Source organism: Corvus hawaiiensis, chromosome 8 (assembly GCF_020740725.1).
Source record: "Corvus hawaiiensis isolate bCorHaw1 chromosome 8, bCorHaw1.pri.cur, whole genome shotgun sequence".
Classification (NCBI taxonomy): Eukaryota; Metazoa; Chordata; class Aves; order Passeriformes; family Corvidae; genus Corvus; species Corvus hawaiiensis.
This window is the reverse complement of record NC_063220.1, coordinates 37,918,536-37,936,098: the sequence shown is the minus strand read 5'-3', so window position 1 is coordinate 37,936,098 and position 17,563 is coordinate 37,918,536. Positions and strand designations below refer to the sequence as shown.

Here is a 17,563-nt window from a genome sequence, read left to right as displayed (position 1 = left end):
CAGGGTTGGGCGCAGATCTGAGGGAGATGGACCACAGGGGCAGAATCTGGCAGGGATTTGATGCCTCTCTGGGCAGGGGATGTGGCCTCAAGGGAAAGAAGCCCTTTCCTAAGTGACAAGCTCAACAAGAGGATGCAATTGGTGTGAAACTCCTGTGGGTTTAGCAACAAGCAAACAGCAGTGAGGATCATGTTGTTCTGGCATCTCCTGATTCCTGAGCAGGCCTGCCTCCTCTGTCCCTTGTAATCCACACTGAAGTGGTTATTTCAGCAATTTGGTCAGTCCCTGATGTCCCCAGGCATGGCCTGCAATGTCTTGCCTGCGTCTGTGTGCAACTCAGCTGGGTGAGGAGGTGGCCACTGCAGCTCCTGCTTTCCTGCTGTCCTGCCCACCTTCGTTCCACACGCAGGTTGGAGAACCAAAAGCATCTAAATGTGGTGATTGGCACTGAGCCCAGCCTGCAGTCGTGGCCAGTGGTGTTGGGCAGCTGGGCAGGACAAGGGGAGGTCAGGTTTAGTGGTGTGGTTTGCCTGCAGGAGCATGGGCAGTCCGACCTCTCCTCCCCTCAGCCACCAGAGCAGCTTCACCCCAGGACATCCCTTCTCACCTGCACGTGGAGATGGGAGGCACCAAGGTGGTGGTGGTGGGCTGGAACACAGAGCAAGGCCTGAGTTAGCACTTTGTTTTCCTGGGTGAGAGGGAGCTTTTCCTGTGACCCACATGGTGCTCTGCAGTGTGTGGGGGGGGGTGTTCCATTTTCCTGAGCAGCCCAGGAAAGCTTTCCATGCAATAAGGCTACTGGGAAAATACACTCTGGGAGGCAGAGAGCCATCTTCAGCTCCTGCGACTTGATCATCAGGGAAATGGACTTTGGAAAATCTGTCCTTGAGTCTGGAATGCCTTGGGCTGGGTGCTGTGGTTGGCAGGGCGATCCAGGAGCACCTGGCAAGGAGCTATAAAGCATCCAAGGCATGGATGGAGCAGGGAAGCTCCTGCAGGATGGAGCTCTGACACCACCCCTCCTTTTTGGGGGAGGATTCTTCCCCTGAAATGCTTTTCCTGAAAGCCTAAGGACTTCCCTGGGAGCACCCTGATGCTTATCCCAGGCAGGGGGTGGCGGGAGGCTGCTTGTCCCACACTGCAGCTGGAACTGGACTGAATGGGAATGGTCAGCAAGAGAGGCTTGGGGTGGGTTCCAAAGTGCACAGGGGGTTGTAGACACCTGCTCCCTGTGGCAGCATCAGGCTTGGGCTGTGCTGGGGCTGCACGGTGTTCCTTGTGCCTCTGGAGCACCCACAGCCCTGCTCAGCCAGCCCCGCTCTCCCCCAGGTGCTGCGGATGGGTGAGATGTGGCTGCTGCTGGTGGCCCTGTGCCTGGCCCAGGGGCTGGAAGATGCCATCCCAGGTGCTGAAGAAGTGTACAACCCTGAGAGGTTCATGAACATCGTAAGTGCTGGGAGGGCCACCACCCCCTGCGGGACCCGTGTGTGGTGTGCCCAAAGTCCTTCCCAAGGGACCAGCTCTGCTCACCCCGCCCTGACAGCTTCACCTGGCCTCGTCTGGGGGCCTTGGGACATCAAAAATCCCCCATATTTGCACTGGTGTCACTCACTTCATGCCCTCAGCTTGGGCTTGGCCTCTTCCTGCTCTTCCTCTAGTTCCTTCCGATGGAGGTGACACCGGGGAACGTGGGTGACACTGGGGAACGTGGGTGACACTGCAGAACATGGGTGACACTGGGGAATGTGGGTGACACTGGAGAACGTGGGTGACACCGGGGAATGTGGGTGACACCGGGGAACGTGGGTGACACCAGGGAATGTCGGTGACACTGGAGAACATGAGTGACACTGGGGAATGTGGGTGACACCAGGGAATGTGGGTGACACCGGGGAACATGGGTGACACTGGGGAACGTGGGTGACACCAGGGAATGTGGGTGGCACTGGAGAACGTGGGTGACACCGGGGAATGTGGGTGACACCGGGGAACGTGGGTGACACCAGGGAATGTGGGTGACACTGGAGAACGTGGGTGACACCGGAGAATGTGGGTGACACCAGGGAACGTGGGTGACACTGGGGAATGTGGGTGACACCGGAGAATGTGGGTGACACCAGGGAACGTGGGTGACACCAGGGAATGTGGGTGACACTGGAGAACGTGGGTGATACTGGGGAATGTGGGTGACACTGGGGAACGTGGGTGACACCGGGGAACGTGGGTGACACCGGAGAATGTGGGTGACACCGGGGAATGTGGGCGACACCGGAGAATGTGGGTGACACCGGGGAATGTGGGTGACACCGGGGAACGTGGGTGACACCGGAGAATGTGGGTGACACCGGGGAATGTGGGCGACACCGGAGAATGTGGGTGACACTGGGGAATGTGGGTGATACCAGGGAACATGGGTGACACTGGGGAATGTGGGTGACACTGGGGAATGTGGATGATACCAGGGAACATGGGTGACACTGGGGAATGTGGGTGACACTGGGGAATGTGGATGGTACCAGGGAACATGGGTGACACTGGGGAATGTGGGTGACACCGGAGAATGTGGGTGACACCAGGGAATGTGGGTGACATTGGAGAACATGGGTGACACCGGGGAACGTGGGTGACTCTGGGGAACGTGGGTGGCAGGAGAGGGTGAAGCTGAGGCAGGCACAGGGAGCTGGGTCCCCCTCTGCCCTTGCACCCTTGTCCCTGCAGAGCCAGAAGATCCTTTTCCATGGGTATCCCAGCGAGGAGTACGACGTGATGACAGAGGACGGCTACTTCCTGAGCCTCAACCGGATTCCCCACGGCAGGGGGGACCCTGGGCCCTCAGGTGGGCTCAGCCTCACCAAGGGAGGACCAGCTGTGACCCTGCCCGGTGCCCAGATGCAAGAGGAACCAGTGGGAATGCCTGTGCCTTCAGGCATGGTTTGGGCAGCTGGAAGAGGGATGAGGTGTTTTTTCCTGGCTGCCTTGAGCTGTCCCTGGGGATTCAGGAGCTCAGCGTTGTGTTTTGCTGCACCTGAGAAGGGGCGGTGTGACCCAGCAAGCCCCAGTGGCTTCTCCCCTGCAGCAAACCCCTGGTCCAAGGTCCAGGCTCAGGGCCTGGAATGGCAAAAGCCCCCCAAACACAAAAAACCACTGGCATAACCAGAGAAACAATGGGAGAAGGGAATGTTTAATGTGCAGCCTGCAGAAAGCAGTATCAAGATGCACAGGGGTGTTTTATTTCCGTATGGGAAAGGCGTCTTCTTCTGCCAGCTACCTGATATCTCCTCTTCCAGGATCCAAGCTGCCTGTGCTGATAGTGCATGGGTTTTGCCTGGATGGTGGTGACTGGGTGGACAATTTCCCTGACAGCAGCCTGGCCTTCATCCTGGCGGACGCAGGATATGACGTCTGGATCGGGAACAACCGGGGCAACAGCTGGTCCCGCCGGCACCTCAACCTGTCCATCGCCTCCGAGGAGTTCTGGGATTTCAGGTCAGAGCCCACCAAGGACGGGGCTGGGGTGCTGGGCTGTCAGCGCTGAGCCCCTGGCGTCCGTGGGGGGTTGGGAGGTGGGAATCTCCTCTAGGCTCTCCCTTTGCCACGCAGCTTCCACGAGATGGCCATGTACGACCTCCCGGCCATGGTGGGCTTCATCCTGATGCAAACTGAGCAAGAGAGGCTGTTCTACGTCGGCCACGCTCAGGGCAACTCCCTGGGTGAGTGAGGAGGGGGAGGAGAGGGCGGTGGGGGGAGCAGGGCAAGAGGCATCAATGTCCATCCCAAAGCGGAGGCTGTGTGGGAGGGGTTTGCCACGTCCTGCCCATCTATCCCAGGCTGTGCTGGCATCCAGGAGTGGTTTTTCTGTTCAAACCCTGCACCTCAAACACGGGGTCTGGGGTAAGCTGGGGTTCTCATTGTGATCTCATCCTGCTTTCCAGGTTTCATAGCGTTTTCCAGCTTGCCACGCCTGGCTGAGAAAATCAAACTCTTCTTTGCCCTGTCTCCTCTGTACACCTTCCACCACGCCCGGGGCCCCGTGCTAAAGTTAGCCTTTCTGCCAGACCTGGCACTGAAGGTACAGGAGGGGTCTGTGTGTTGTTACGCCCAAAATCCAGGGGCTTTTGGCAACTCCTACCCCCTGCATTGCCACTGTGCACTGACCCTGCGCCTCTGGTGGGTGCTGGAGCTCCTGACATCATCCCTCGTGCTCTTGCAGGGACTGTTTGGAACCAGAGAGCTGGTTCTGGTGGGGAGGAGGGAGAAGATCCTCCTGGCTGAGAAGTGCAGCAGGCCACTGGCAGCCGAAGCGTGTGCCAACGAGATCTTCCTCGTTGGAGGGTACAACTGGGAGAACCTGAACCTGGTGGGTGCACCAGACTCTCCGTCCAGGTCACAACCCTCTCTGGTCTTCCCAGACACCTGGAGATAGTTAATGAGACACAAAAATGAGTGCAAATCCCCAAAACAAGGTGCAAAAGGCAGCGGTTATTTGGAGATTTCCTCCAGTGGTGTCACGGTGTTAAACCTAACAGAGTCTTTGCTAAGAGAGAATCACTCGTGCTCTCGTCCCTTAGGGAAAGGAAACTCCTGCCTCATTCTCAGCTGACATGCAACAAGTTTACAGAAGAAAATAACCAAAGAATGACTGGACCAGTTGTATTTGCACTCTAAAATACTGATTAAGTGGCTTGCCTTTGAAAGCTACTTGTAGCTCTGAGCAGAATAAAGCTGCTAAAGAACAAAGAGCATGTAACTTTTATATTGCAGTGATAGGGAGAATGTTTGAGGTTTTTTGCCTAGACAGATTCTCATCCTTCCCAACTCACTTTGAAAATACTTTCTTTTTCCCGTAGAGCCGACTGGATGTATACATATCTCATTTTCCAGACTACACATCAGTAAAAACTCTTCTGCACTGGGGACAGGTAGAGACTCTGATTTTATAACTACTTTAACTTTTCTTTCTTTTCATCTGTGAATATGGTATTTTCAAATGCTGCTTCATTCACTCTGGAGACGGGTAAGGAGGTAGAATCAAAGCCAAGAGATAAAAGGGATTTTTAAGCTGCAGCACCAAGGTGTCTCAAAAGCCACAGCTGTCGAGCGGGCTGATCCAGGGCATTACCTGGATTAACCCTTTGCCTCTGCCTTCCAGACTGCCAAAACTGGGGAGTTCAAGCAGTTTGACTACGGGCTGAGAAACATGGAGAAATACAACCAGGTGAATGGGATGGGGCTGGCTGGGATCGGGATGGGGGATCACACCCCATCCACCAGAGCCCCAAATAACAGGAGTGCTTTTCTCCTTCCCAGCCGATACCGCCCTTTTACAGGATCGAAGTCATGAGGGTGCCCGTGGCCCTGTGGAGCGGGGGGAACGACTGGGTGAGTCCCCCTGTAGAGACCCAGCTCCTGCTGTCCCGCCTCGCCAACATTGTCCACCATGAGCACTTCCCCGACTGGAACCACTTTGACCACCACTGGGGCCTGAACGCCCCACAGCGCATGTACAGGCGCATGGTGGCCCTGATGGAGGAAAACCCATGAATCTGCCCATGAATCCATTGATTGAATCCATTGATTGAACCCATCCATGAATTCATCCATGAATCCATTGATTGAATCCATTGATTGAATCCATCCATGAATTTATTGATTGAACCCATCCATGAATCCATCGATGAACCCATCCATGAATCCATCCATGAATCCATCCATGAATCCATCCATGAATCCATCTATGAATCCATCCATGAATCCATCCATGAACCCATCCATGAATCCATTGATTGAATCCATCCATGAATCCATCCATGAATCCATCTATGAATCCATCCATGAACCCATCCATGAACCCATCCATGAATCCATCCATGAATCCATCCATGAATCCATCGATTGAATCCATCCATGAACCAATCCATGAATCCATCCATGAGTCCATTGATTGAATCCATCCATGAACCCATCCACGAATCTATTGACTGAATCCGTCCATGAATCCATCTATGAATCCATCTATGAATCCATTGATTGAACCCATCCATGAACCCATCCATGAACCCATCCATGAATCCATCCATGAATCCATCCATGAACCCATCCATGAGTCCATTGATTGAATCCACCCATGAACCCATCCACGAATCTATTGATTGAATCTGTCCATGAATCCATTGATTGAATCCATCTGTGAATCCATCTATAAATCCATCCATGAATCCATCTATAAATCCATCCATTAATCCATCCATGAATCTATTGATTGAATCCATCCATGAATCCATCCATGAACCCATCCATGAATCCATCCATGAGTCCATTGATCGAATCTGTCCATGAACCCATCCACGAATCTATTGGTTGAATCCATCCGTGAATCCACCTATGAACCCATCTATGAATCCATTGATTGAATCCATCTGTGAATCCATCTATAAATCCATCCATGAATCTATTGATTTAATCCATCTGTGAATCCATCTATAAATCCATCCATGAATCCATCTATGAATCTATTGATTAAATCCATTCATGAATCCATCTATGAATCCATCCATGAACCCATCCATGAATCCATTGATTGAATCCATCCATGAACCCATCCATGAATCCACTGATTGAATCCATCCATGAATCAATTGGTTGAATCTGTCCATGAATCCATCCATGAATCCATCTATAAATCCATCTATGAATCCATCCATGAATCCATCTGTGAACCCATCCATGAATCTATTGATTGAATCCATCCATGAATCCACTGATTGAATCCATCCATGAATCAATTGGTTGAATCCGTCCATGAGTCCATCCATGAATCCATCTATGAATCCATCCACGTGCTGCCCCAGGATGGAGGAGCCACCCGTTCCCACCTGCCTGGGGGCACGGGCTTTGTGTGAGGGATGCCCTCCTTAAAAATGTCTCCTGTGCCTCTGTTCCACACTGATTCAATGCTTTTAAAAGCAATGCTGGGATTTCTGCCTGCCCTCTGTGAGCATAGAGATTGCAATAAAGTCTTGCAGCACGGCCAAGCTCCAGCCCTTGGCTTGCTGGGCTTGCTGGGTTTGCAGGAGATCTGCTGTGTTGGGGTTTCTTCTCAGCCTTTGCTGGCTCAGAGCATTGCTAGTGTGAATTTTTACTCCAGGAATCGAGGGCGTGCTGTGGTTTGTGGGTTTAGGCATGGGAGGGGAGGAAAGTGACCTTGTGACAGCCACTGGTGGAAAGAGGCCACATCTGGCCCGGGGGGCTCTGAGCTGGGCACAGCTGGTAAAGGGCAGAGAAGCAGGAGATTCTCCTCACCAGATCCTCCTCGCTGCGCTGAGTAAAGTTCAAAACCTGGTGATTTGCTGGTGATGAAATGTGCGAGGAGAGCTCAGAGAGGCCGAGCCCTTCCTCACCTCACAAATCCACCCAGCTATCCCTCTCCAATCACACAGCTCCTTGCCAAGCTTTTCTTGCTCATCCTGTTTAGCTCCTTACTGTTGAAATGAAAAAGAAGGTCAGGGCTAGAGGAGTAAATTTCAGCCACTCTGTTTACCCTGGAGGGGCTAACTTGTTACTGACTCTCTGGAATCAAAGGTATATATGTTTTTATTTTTTGGCTTAGATTTGTGCTGCATTAAACAGGGCAGGAATTGATAATGCCATGACTTAGTTTTGAGCTCTGAGGACAGCTGGCAAGGCTGAGCATCTCACTTTCTGGATTCTACCTTATCAGCAGGACTGCTCAGAGATAACCCCTGCAATCACCAAAGCCATTCATCTGCCAGCTTGTAGGAGCAGAGCAGCCCAGCACCAGGATGGGTGAGTCCTCTGTCTGTGCCTTTCACCTTGCCAGGGATGGGAATGGCAGGGTATTGCCAGAAGCTGGCATCAGAAAGATCATCTGCATCAACAGGGCATCCTTGGTGCGGCCCAGTGATGAGAACTGAGCTACCTCTATCTTGTCAGCCACTCCAGGACTCTGGAGAAAAAGCTCGGAGTGAAAACCCGATCAGGTGGATGGTCAGAAAGAGCAGCTCTAGGTTTTCCAAGGCACAGAGATGCTGGTGCCATCTCCCCACCTCGCTGATGCCTGCCCAGCCAGCAGAGCCACTCCTCAGGTGTGGTGGGCATGCTCATGCTCAGCCCAGCAGCCCCATCTGTTCATTACATGGGATTCGTTTATTCTGTTTATTGCAGGTTATTTATGTCAGACCCATCTCTCTATTACACGTGCTGGCCAGCAGTGGTTTGTGGAGCTGTGCAGGATTCTGCCTGCAAGTCTCTGCACGTGGCAGATGACACCCACAGCAGAAGGTTTTAGGACCTCCAATCCAAAGAAAATAAAAATGCTGACGGTCTGGGTGGATTAAACCTCAGTGGGATTAATTTGCAACCTCTGCATCCCCCGCCCTTTAACAGAGAGATAAATATGTTTAAAGGATAAAGCATTGCTCTCTAACCCAAACTGACGTCAGCTGAGCAGCTTGTGGGGCTGCAAAGCTGGGCTCAAAGCGTCATAAGATCCCTGTAAGGAAGGCAGCTGGTGGTGCCATCAGCACCAGCACCAGCACCAGCACCAGCACCAGCCACACTGAGGGGCTCTGCACAACACTGAGCCCAGCTCAGGCTCTGCAAAGATATTCCAACCTCTGACCTGAAGAGGGAAAGGAGAGGGATTCACTTCGAAGTCAGTCTGTCAATAGATTGCCTAATAACAGGTTGGCAAAAGTAAGGAATTGGCACACGGGATTGGGAGGCTGTTGCCAGCGATTTGCAACGCAGTCCTGAGGCTGAGGAGGGTGGGTCACACCTGTGTTTAAGGCTGCACCTTCAAACAGCACACTTCAGGTGCCTTTTTCAAGTGAAATGAAGCCAGGCTCGTGTTATTCCACCCACAAACCTGTGAGAACTCAGAGTCCCGAGCACTGGTTTATATTGCTTCCCGATTCTTTCACAAACGACTCAACCTGCTCACCGCACCAGAGAAGCTCAGGAGCCCAGGGCCAGCAGGTCTGGCTGTCACGGGTGCCGCATCAAAGCCGGCTTGCTCTCCCAGGAGCCCCGTGGCAAAAGGCTGTCTGTTTATTTCTTTGTTTAGCCTTTTCTCTGGGGACGCGTTGGCCCGCCAGCCCCGGGACAGACCTGCTGGCTTAGCAGGTGTGGAGCCAGCCTTTCCCACCAGAGCAGCCTGCAATGACAGAGCTCCTGTCCCTCTGCAGGGCGGTGATGGCCTCACTGCACTGCCCTGCGGTCCCTGGTGCCTTCCCAGTGCTCCCAGCAAGGGCCAGCAGGCCAGACTGGGCAGCTGGGCAGGAGCAGGGTGGCAGCCCATGGTGGCAGTGTCACTGGACCTGCCACAGGAGCGGGGCTGGGAAGAGGTCAGGGCAGCCACGGCCCCTCCAGCTGGGACGGGACCACGTGGGTGCCAGGCACTGATGGCAAACAGGAAAACCCTCCCAGAGTGGTAATTTGGGACTTTTGGTCTGCACTGTGTATCCCAGCTGCCCGGGTGCCCATTGGGACCGGAGGCAGGGAATGCTGTGTCACCCTGGGGTGTCCCCCCTGTACAGTCCTGACCCCAGGGGACGATTTGGGGGTTCTTCACTCATTTATTCCTACACCTCCTGGGTCCTGCCACATGCCTCATCTGCAAATGTCTCCCGCTGCTGGCAGCTGATTTATTTTCATTCCAGCCAGGATTTGGGTCACAGCTTTGTCTCGGGCTTTTAAAAGGGAAAGAAAATGTTTAGGCACAGCAAAAGGAGACAAAGCAACCAAGGAAAAGCCCTTTTGTCCCCATGGCAAAATACCAAGCGAGGCCGCATTTTTAAATTTTTTGGTTTTTGGCTTTGGGCAAATGGTTGCTGCAGAACTGGAAAGAGAATTAAAAAAAAAAAAAAAAGAAGAGATGTGTTTAAATAGGATTAACTTAAGCAAGAATTTGTACTACAGAAAGATGCTTAGAGAATCTCATAAAGACAGAAAAGCAAACAATATCCAAATCCGATAATCTGATCACCCGATAAAATTTACAAGTAATTTTCTTAGTAGAGAGAAAAGTATTTACTGGAAATGGACTGTCTTGAACAAACTGAATAAACAGATTAGGTGACGAGCATTACCTAAAAAGACAATTTTACAGAAAGCTTCCTGGAATGAGGCAGAAGCTGCATACTTGGGGGGAAAATGGGTGGAAAAAGACCAAAACCGCGAGTTATTTGCTGCCATCGACGTGGCTTTGTGATACACCAGGAAACTGTAACAAATGCGAGCTTCTTTGCACAAATAAACATCATCAAATTCTCATTTTGCTTGCTGCCTTTGCTGCTCAGAGGAGAAAGGCTTAGGGCAGGACAGTGAGGGAAGCAGCAGGGGAACAAGCACGTCATCGCTGTGTCACCGCCAGTGGCTTTGCTCACGGTCCCCCTGGGAAGCTTGTCCCCAAAGGCCACTGCAGCGGTCAGCAAGGCCGGCATGAGGACGTCCAGCACCAGGGAGGAATCTCTGTCCTTCGCTTCAGCCAAGCAAATTATAGCCAGGAATTCTGGTAGCAAAAATAACCCACAGCAGCACTTGGAACGGCTGCTCTCCCCCAGACCTCTGACTGATCTACGCTGCTTCTCAGGGCGATGCAGATCTTCCAGGAAATTTTAAAGGAAGCACAACAGACCGAAAATCCGACCCTACACCAGTGCCTGATTTTGAGTAATTTCTCCATGAAATATTGCTTTGCCTCACAGCTGGATTCTCCCTCCCTGAAAACAGCTGGTTCTTCTGCTGGTCGCACCACTGAGGGGTTTATCGAGATTTTCTGATGGGCCTCAGCATTTTGGCTGATGGGAGCAGCCAAATATTTTATTGCTGTAAAATAACTGCCCTTCCTTCAGGCTAAAGAAAATAATCATCGACACATCACAGCACCTCTGAGATCACCACTCAATCTTATCACCTCTCAGATAAACCCTAAGACGCAGACACTTTGTGAATACCCTAACTCCCCCTTTTTATATGGACTTTATTCATTCTGCACCAGAATCACATGCGGGACTGCCTGACTTGTAATTTCTCTTCAGGATTCATTCATTTCTCACCTCTCAGTCATTGAAAGGAAAAAAAACCGCCCAAACCCAGCCACATTAAAAATGTGATTAATTACAATTTTTATTGAATTCAAAACCACTGGTACTGTTTTATCTTCAGGGAGATGTACTTCTAGTACCTGAAGGGAGAAAGATGGAGAGAAACTATTTAAAAGGGCCTCAAAAACAGGACACAGGGAGTGGCTTCCCACTGCCAGGGGGCAGGGATAGATGGGATATTGGGAAGGAATTGTTCCCTGGGAGGGTGGGCAGGCCCTGGCACAGGGTGCCCAGAGCAGCTGGGGCTGCCCCTGGATCCCTGGCAGTGCCCAAGGCCAGGCTGGACATTGGGACTTGGAGCCTGGGACAGTGGAAGGTGTCCCTGCCCATGGCAGGGGTGGCACTGGAAGAGTTTTAAGGTCCTTCCCACCCAAAACATTCTGGGATCCTAATTCTGGTGTTTTTTACCACAGATCTGTTGGATCTCCTTCTGATCCACCTTGATGGTTTTAAGCATAACAGTGCCAGACCTGAGACAGCAATAATGAACTTTGTGTCACTGATAAAGGCACAAAAAAAAAGAAAAAAATAAAATAAAAAGGAAAAAGAGGAAAAGAAAGTGGAAAAAGAAAGGCAATGCAGTGCCAGCCAGGAATAGCATGAAGGCTCCTCCCCCCACTGTAGAGGGATTCCTTGTGGAACAGGGGCATATGATACCCCTGAAAAGGACAACCCAGGTTTGCTGAGGAAAAGCCCCTGAACTGGCCCCTGGCTGCAGGCAGCCCTGAGAGTCCTTGGCAAGGTATACAGCTGCCCGGCTCCCCCTCTGATTAGAGGCCATCTAGAGGGACTGGGCGTGAATCTTTGCAAAAGTAACTATAAGTTGGCATAGTTGAACAATAAGGGGAGAACAATGCTTAATCGTATCGGTGTACGTGTCCTTTATCCGGCCAGCTCTCCGGACTCAGTCCCTAACGCCCCACCCTGTCACTGCTCCAGTTAAAAGCAGAATATTTTAATCAACTATATTCAGGTGTTCCAAATAGAGAGAAATTTCAAATACCACCAGAGACAGCACTTAATCTTATGAGATAAACCAGCAAAAAAAAAAAAAGTTATCGAATCAAACCAGCATCTTCACAGATGCTTCTTCATGATGTCAAGGATTTCCTGGTACAGAACCTCGGTGGCATCGAGGCCCAGCACAAAATCCATGTGGTTCCAATGGGGAATCAGCTTGTGGTGGACCAGGTTCTTGACCTGGGGGAGGAGGAGGGCGGTGTCCCGGGGGTCGGCCAGGCAGTCCAGCCCCGCGCTCCAGATGGCTGTCGGCACCTCCATGTCCTTCACGTCGTAGAGCGGCGGCCCCACCTGAGGAGATGGAGAAGGGGGTGCTGCTGGAATGCACCAGATGATGCACTGTGCAGGAGGCATTGCTGCTCTTTGGGTACAGAGGGAAGTAAAAACCGGATCTCCTTTCTTCCAGAAAGAAGAGAAACTTCAGTAAAGATGCAGCGTGGCCTTGTGCGCTACAATTTAGTGAGCGAATTTAATTAACATTAATTAGCCAATTTGTTCTGCCCGGCTAGAAGTTCTGGTTCTGATACTACAGAAGGATTTGATGAGGAGGCAGAACTCTGGCTGCCCTGATCTAATGCTCTTGGATCCTCCTGCTCCCAGCAGGAGGTTGGGCTGGGGACCTCTGCAGCTCCCTCCCAGGAACCCTGCCAGGGTTTGTGGTGACACCTCACACAGTCACCAGCGCTTCCTTCAGCCCAGTGACAGCAGGGAAGTGCTTGGCTGCAAGTTCTTGACACTGAAACGCCTCTGGAGGGTTGTTTCAGCTCCACACCCTCTGGAGGGTTGTTTCACCTCCACACCCTCTGGAGGGTTGTTTCAGCTCCACGCCCTGAGGACTTGCCTGAGGTGATTTGTCAGCAACATCTCTTGTTACCTGAGGTGTAATTAATCCACTTAAGCAGCACGCTGCGTTCTGAACAACTTTTCCCGTTTAAGGAAGAAAGAAGCTTTTTTTTTTCTGTTCTAAGGCTTAACCACTATTTCAGAGACTAAGTTTTTCCCAATATTCAGCCTGGTGTAACCTGAGACCATTTCCCCAAGTGGAAAGCATCTAATGTTTCATCCCACTTGAAAGGTATTTGCAAAATAGAGCTGAGGATGGAAAACGCAGTTTTTCCAAGCAGAGATCCTGACTTCCAGCTTGTGAAGAGAGGAACACATTAAAAGGAGCCACAGGAGGCATGAATGGGAAGACACCAGGGGAAGGGAAGGCTGTGGCCATCAGAAGCACCTCACCTGTCTGTAGCGAAGGCTGTTGTACATGTGCCCCCCGTCAAAGGCTCTCAGTGCCCCTCCATGGACTCCCTGCAGCAAATTCAGACATGCAGTGGTCTAAGTGAGATCACAGTTCCCTGGGGGTGCAGTCAGCCCTCAAAAGTCAAACCTCAGAAGCTGGGTTTCATCACTGAGCGGGCAGGGCTTTTCAAGTGTATCTCACAGGTCTGGCCCTAAGCCCAGAACAAGTAATTATTGTCATGGTTTTGGACAAATGGACAGACATTATGTTTCTGATGTTTGTGGGTAACACCAGGATGGGAAGAAATATTGTGGGCTGGAGAATTGGCCTGAATTGCACAAGCAAAGGGGAAAGGAGCCTCTGAAGGTCTCTTGTCTAACTGGAACAGGACTAGCAGCAATACAAGGTTCAGGGTGGCTGTGGCTTGATCCCTCCTCTGAGCAGCAGCACTTCAGAAAATGGAGTGTAGGTTCTTGCTACAAACCCCACAAAGTTCTTCTGGGGTTCCTGGGCAGGGATTCCACCCTGGGAAGGAGCTGTGCCCTGAGTACAGCCTGTGGCACACGCCTCAGAGAAGGTGCACGGACTGAACCCATGAGCTACAAGAAATTGTGCAAATTTTTAGCTTGGGCAAGAGAAAGGAGAACACAGCTGCAGTGTCAAAGGGCTCTGGTGGTGACTGTTCTCATGCCCACAAGGGGAAGAAGGAGAAATAAGCAGCTTTATCGGTAATAAGCTTGATTGGCTGCTGTCCAGAAGAATCTCTGCCACTAACGGCACTTGGGCTGCAGGGCAGGAGTGGAGCTGGTCTGAAACGAGACCCCTGGAATGTGCCTGCTGTGGATGCAGGGTACTCAGCTCCAAGTGTTCCTCTTGACAGATCCACTCCTTTGGGGCCGCTCGGCTCAAAAATCTGCCGAGCATTTTGTGGAGGGGTGAAAACAAAACATGCAAAGATCTGACAAGGGTGTGTCTCACAGCAACCAGCACAGCAGGCTCCCCACGAGGGACCAGTGCCACTCTGTGTGGCACGGGAAGGAACCTGGGAAGGCTTACCTGCAGCCAGTGGATGATGTTCTGGACTGAGGACCCCGCCGGGCTGTGTCCCGCGTACACATCGAATCGGCTCTGCGAGGACACGAGCACATTTTACAACAGGATTCACCTGGCTCCGCAAAACAGGGCACTGCCAAGGCTTTGTCCTTCAGAAGGACCCTCTGCAGATTTATTCCCACATACCATGTTTGTGTTCTTCCAGTTAAACCCGAAAATCATAGCCAGGATGCCCTTGCAGACCTTTGAGCAGATGCAGAACCTGGAGAGGAGCAGCTGCCCCAGGGCAGTGTGTGGTAGGAACTCCCTGGTGCCGAACATCTCCTGTAAAATTGCAAACGTTCTCATCAAAAAGGAAGTCTGGTTGTGCTTTTCCCCAAGGCACCACCACTTTACAACTTCTATTTTGTCCCTGTGTTAAGGTTGCCCGTAGCTAAGCCTCCCTTGCACCCCATTAAATGCTTCTGTTCCTTGTTTTCCATGGGCATGATCTCTTACATTCATGGCAGGGCTCAATCCACAGCCTCTGCATCAGTTTTATTCCCCAACATTTTGGCTCTGATTCTGCCAGAACATTCTGGGGAGCAAATTCAGGACAGGACTGGAAGGTTCTGTAGTGAGATGTGTGTTTCTCTTCATTACGAAAGCGGAGCACAGAGCTCCCCTCTCTGTAAACAACCTGAAATATTCCACAGGTAATTTCACAATCCCCATGAAAAGCTACATTTTGGCTGGGCAGAACATAGTGCAGACCAACCTTAAGCCCGTAGTCGGAAAAGAAGGCGAGCTTTCTGAACGGGCTCTGAGCAAATATCACCGTGGTCACGGGTGCCAGAGCCAAGAACACCTTGATTTTCTGAGCCAGCTGGGGCATAGTGGAAAAGGCTATAAAACCTGGGAGGGGGAGGGGGGAAGCAGAAAAAAAAAATGGTTTACTCTTTCAAGGCACTCATGCTCACAGTTTAATTTCAGTGGGTGATGTTACAAATCTCAGAGGGGATGGAGATATCTCATGCTGTGGTCAAAAGGACCCACTCACCTATGGTGGTGCCTTGGGAATGGCCGATATAATACAGCTGTTTCTGTCCTGTTTTCTGCTCGATGAAGCTGATCATGGCTGGGAGATCGTACTTAGCCATCTCATCGAAGCTGCAGAGGGAAGAGCAGACATGCTGCTGAGAGGAGCAGCACCCACACCTGCACAGCCGTCACCAGCGAACCACAAAACCAGCAGGGAGGGCAGGACCACCCCATGAACTTCTTCATCCTACTGAGTTTTCACATGGGGTTTTCACTCAAAATGGGTTGGATGTGCTTCAGTCCAGCCTGGTTCACTCATCCCCCAGCTAGGGCAGCGTGGCCCTGACAGAATTCGGCTGTTCCTGAGATCCTCAAACGCATTTTACCTGAAAGCCCAGAATTCATCCCGTTTGGGAGACAGGGCCAGGTGTCTCCTGGACCAGGTGTTCCCTCTGCTGTTTCCTATCCAGACGTCATAGCCAGCATCTGCGAGGATGAAGCCCAGGCTGCTGTTGGCCAAGTTGGTGATCCAGGAGCTGCCTTCTGCCAGGAGACCATGCTGCAGGAGTGCCACAGGTCTCGCACCTGCAAGACAGGCAGCACGATGGCTCTCTGCGTTTTTAATGCTGTCTGGCACCTTTTGAGATAGTTTATGGAGTGTTATCCCCATGGCAGCCAAAATCTGTGGAGGTTTGTGTCGGTGTTCCCTTAGATTTCATTTAAAAAGCAGGTTTGCTACGTGGCAACTGTGCCATTGTCTTGGCCTTTAGCCCCAAAATCTCTGGAAGTGCTGGCAGAACTTGGGCTGCCCGGGGAGCTCTGCAGGCAAACACGGAGGAGCCTGGGGATGTGATGGGAAAAACGCACTTTCTCATGGATCTAGCCCCCTCTCCCGGTTACCACCCCTCACAGGACAAGAGGATCCCCTGGAGGCTCCTCAGGGAGCACCAAACCAGTCTGCTGACCCACCAAAAAGCTGCAGGAGCACGTTTTGGGAGCCAGGCTCCCAGGATAAAACCCCAAGCTTTATGACCAGGATGGATGGGCTGCCTCTCTCTGCTGGGATTGCAGCCTGACCGTCAGTGCTCAGGGCTCCAGGAAGGGTGAGGGAACATCCCCGGCAAGGGATCAGCCTTCCCTGCAAATCCTGGTCCGTCAGAACTGATGCTACAGATGCCAAGCCTCGGGGAGCCTTGCAAACCCTCTCCCACCAGCCCCGGTGTCCCAGTGAAGGGCTCAAGGTGTGGGTGTCCTGTATGGCACCAGTTTTACCTTGGCAGCCGGCGTTCGCTCTCCCATGAGGAATCCTGTTCAGCTGAAGGATGTAGCCATCCTCTGTCACCACGTTATACTCCTCGCTGGGGTAGCCCCAGAAGGAGACCATTTCACTCTGCAACGAGAAGAAAGCCAAAAACGCCGTTTTCAGGGCTCCCCCAGGGAAATCCCTAGATGTAACATTTAACTGTCGTTATTTAATGCTGGCTGTTTCCCAGACACTTCCTGCCTCTGCTCCGAAGCCATCACACTTACGATGTTCATCCCTGCTTCCGGATTCTTAGGAAATCGGGAATTCAAGGGGCATTCCCCAGAGGCCATCCCGTGGAGCACGGACACCAGAGCTAGAGCCAGCCACATCCTCGCTGCGCCTGGAACAACACACCCCCAGAGTCAGTGCCAGGGAAGCAGGGGTGATGTCCAGCAGGGAGAGGAGAGATGTGGGCAGGGAAACACCCAGGTAGGACCCAGACTTGGCCTGGTGGCCTGGATGACCACTAAAAGCATTAATGCACAGGGGGTGGCTCAGGAAACACACCTCAGCAGGGATCCTTCCACAGGGAGGTGGGACAGACCTTCAGGAATTCCCGCAAGAGGACAGGCAACAATCCTTGCAGTGCTCTGCAGACCACTGGGAACTGCAAGAGGTTAAAATCACGGAATCACAGAATGGTTAGGGCTGGGAGGGACCTTAAAGCCCCTCTCATTCCAACCCCCTTACACCACCCCAGGTTGCTCAGAGCTCCATCCAATGTGGCCTCCTTCCAACACAAAAGGACGTGGGGTGTTACTTGTCCTATCAGTGACCGTGCAGCACCACTTCTCCACTCTCTCT

General features: G+C 52.0%; 2 protein-coding genes across 3 annotated transcripts; one reads left to right on the top strand and one right to left on the bottom strand.

Annotated features, from left to right (window-relative positions):
• The first annotated feature begins 1,437 nt into the window (after positions 1-1,437).
• Positions 1,438-5,567, top strand: LOC125329739 (putative lysosomal acid lipase/cholesteryl ester hydrolase). The gene is made up of 9 exons (XM_048312070.1): positions 1,438-1,446; positions 2,719-2,836; positions 3,288-3,486; positions 3,601-3,710; positions 3,933-4,069; positions 4,211-4,357; positions 4,848-4,919; positions 5,150-5,215; positions 5,308-5,567. Exons 1-9 carry the CDS (start codon positions 1,438-1,440, stop codon positions 5,539-5,541), a joined length of 1,092 nt encoding a protein of 363 aa, XP_048168027.1. The 3' UTR covers positions 5,542-5,567.
• A 6,307-nt stretch (positions 5,568-11,874) lies between these two features.
• Positions 11,875-17,039, bottom strand: LOC125329738 (lysosomal acid lipase/cholesteryl ester hydrolase-like). Of its 2 annotated transcripts, none has more exons than XM_048312069.1 (8): positions 16,984-17,039; positions 16,726-16,843; positions 15,840-16,038; positions 15,473-15,582; positions 15,191-15,327; positions 14,620-14,757; positions 14,437-14,508; positions 11,875-12,434 (listed from the first exon to the last, which is right to left on the bottom strand). In XM_048312069.1, exons 1-8 carry the CDS (start codon positions 16,990-16,992, stop codon positions 12,201-12,203), a joined length of 1,017 nt encoding a protein of 338 aa, XP_048168026.1. In that variant the 5' UTR covers positions 16,993-17,039; the 3' UTR covers positions 11,875-12,200. The 2 variants fall into 2 exon arrangements, with proteins under 2 accessions (XP_048168026.1, XP_048168025.1); XM_048312068.1 differs by lacking the exon at positions 16,984-17,039 and adding an exon at positions 13,380-13,448 and having other exon boundaries at positions 16,726-16,969.
• Between the last annotated feature and the right edge of the window lie 524 nt (positions 17,040-17,563).

What these genes read in the sequence shown, in the direction of transcription:
- LOC125329739 (XM_048312070.1), top strand. An exon ending in TGCCAGACCTGGCACTGAAG is followed by an intron (nt 4,070 to 4,210) that starts GTACAGGAGGGG and finishes GTGCTCTTGCAG; the next exon opens with GGACTGTTTGGAACCAGAGA. An exon ending in ACTGGGAGAACCTGAACCTG is followed by an intron (nt 4,358 to 4,847) that starts GTGGGTGCACCA and finishes TTTTTCCCGTAG; the next exon opens with AGCCGACTGGATGTATACAT.
- LOC125329738 (XM_048312068.1), bottom strand. Translation starts at nt 16,837, where the DNA reads ATGGTCTCCTTCTGGGGCTACCCCAGCGAGGAGTATAACGTGGTGACA. An exon ending in TTCCCAAGGCACCACCATAG is followed by an intron (nt 15,328 to 15,472) that starts GTGAGTGGGTCC and finishes TCCCCCTCCCAG; the next exon opens with GTTTTATAGCCTTTTCCACT. An exon ending in ACATCATCCACTGGCTGCAG is followed by an intron (nt 13,449 to 14,436) that starts GTAAGCCTTCCC and finishes AATTTGCTGCAG; the next exon opens with GGAGTCCATGGAGGGGCACT.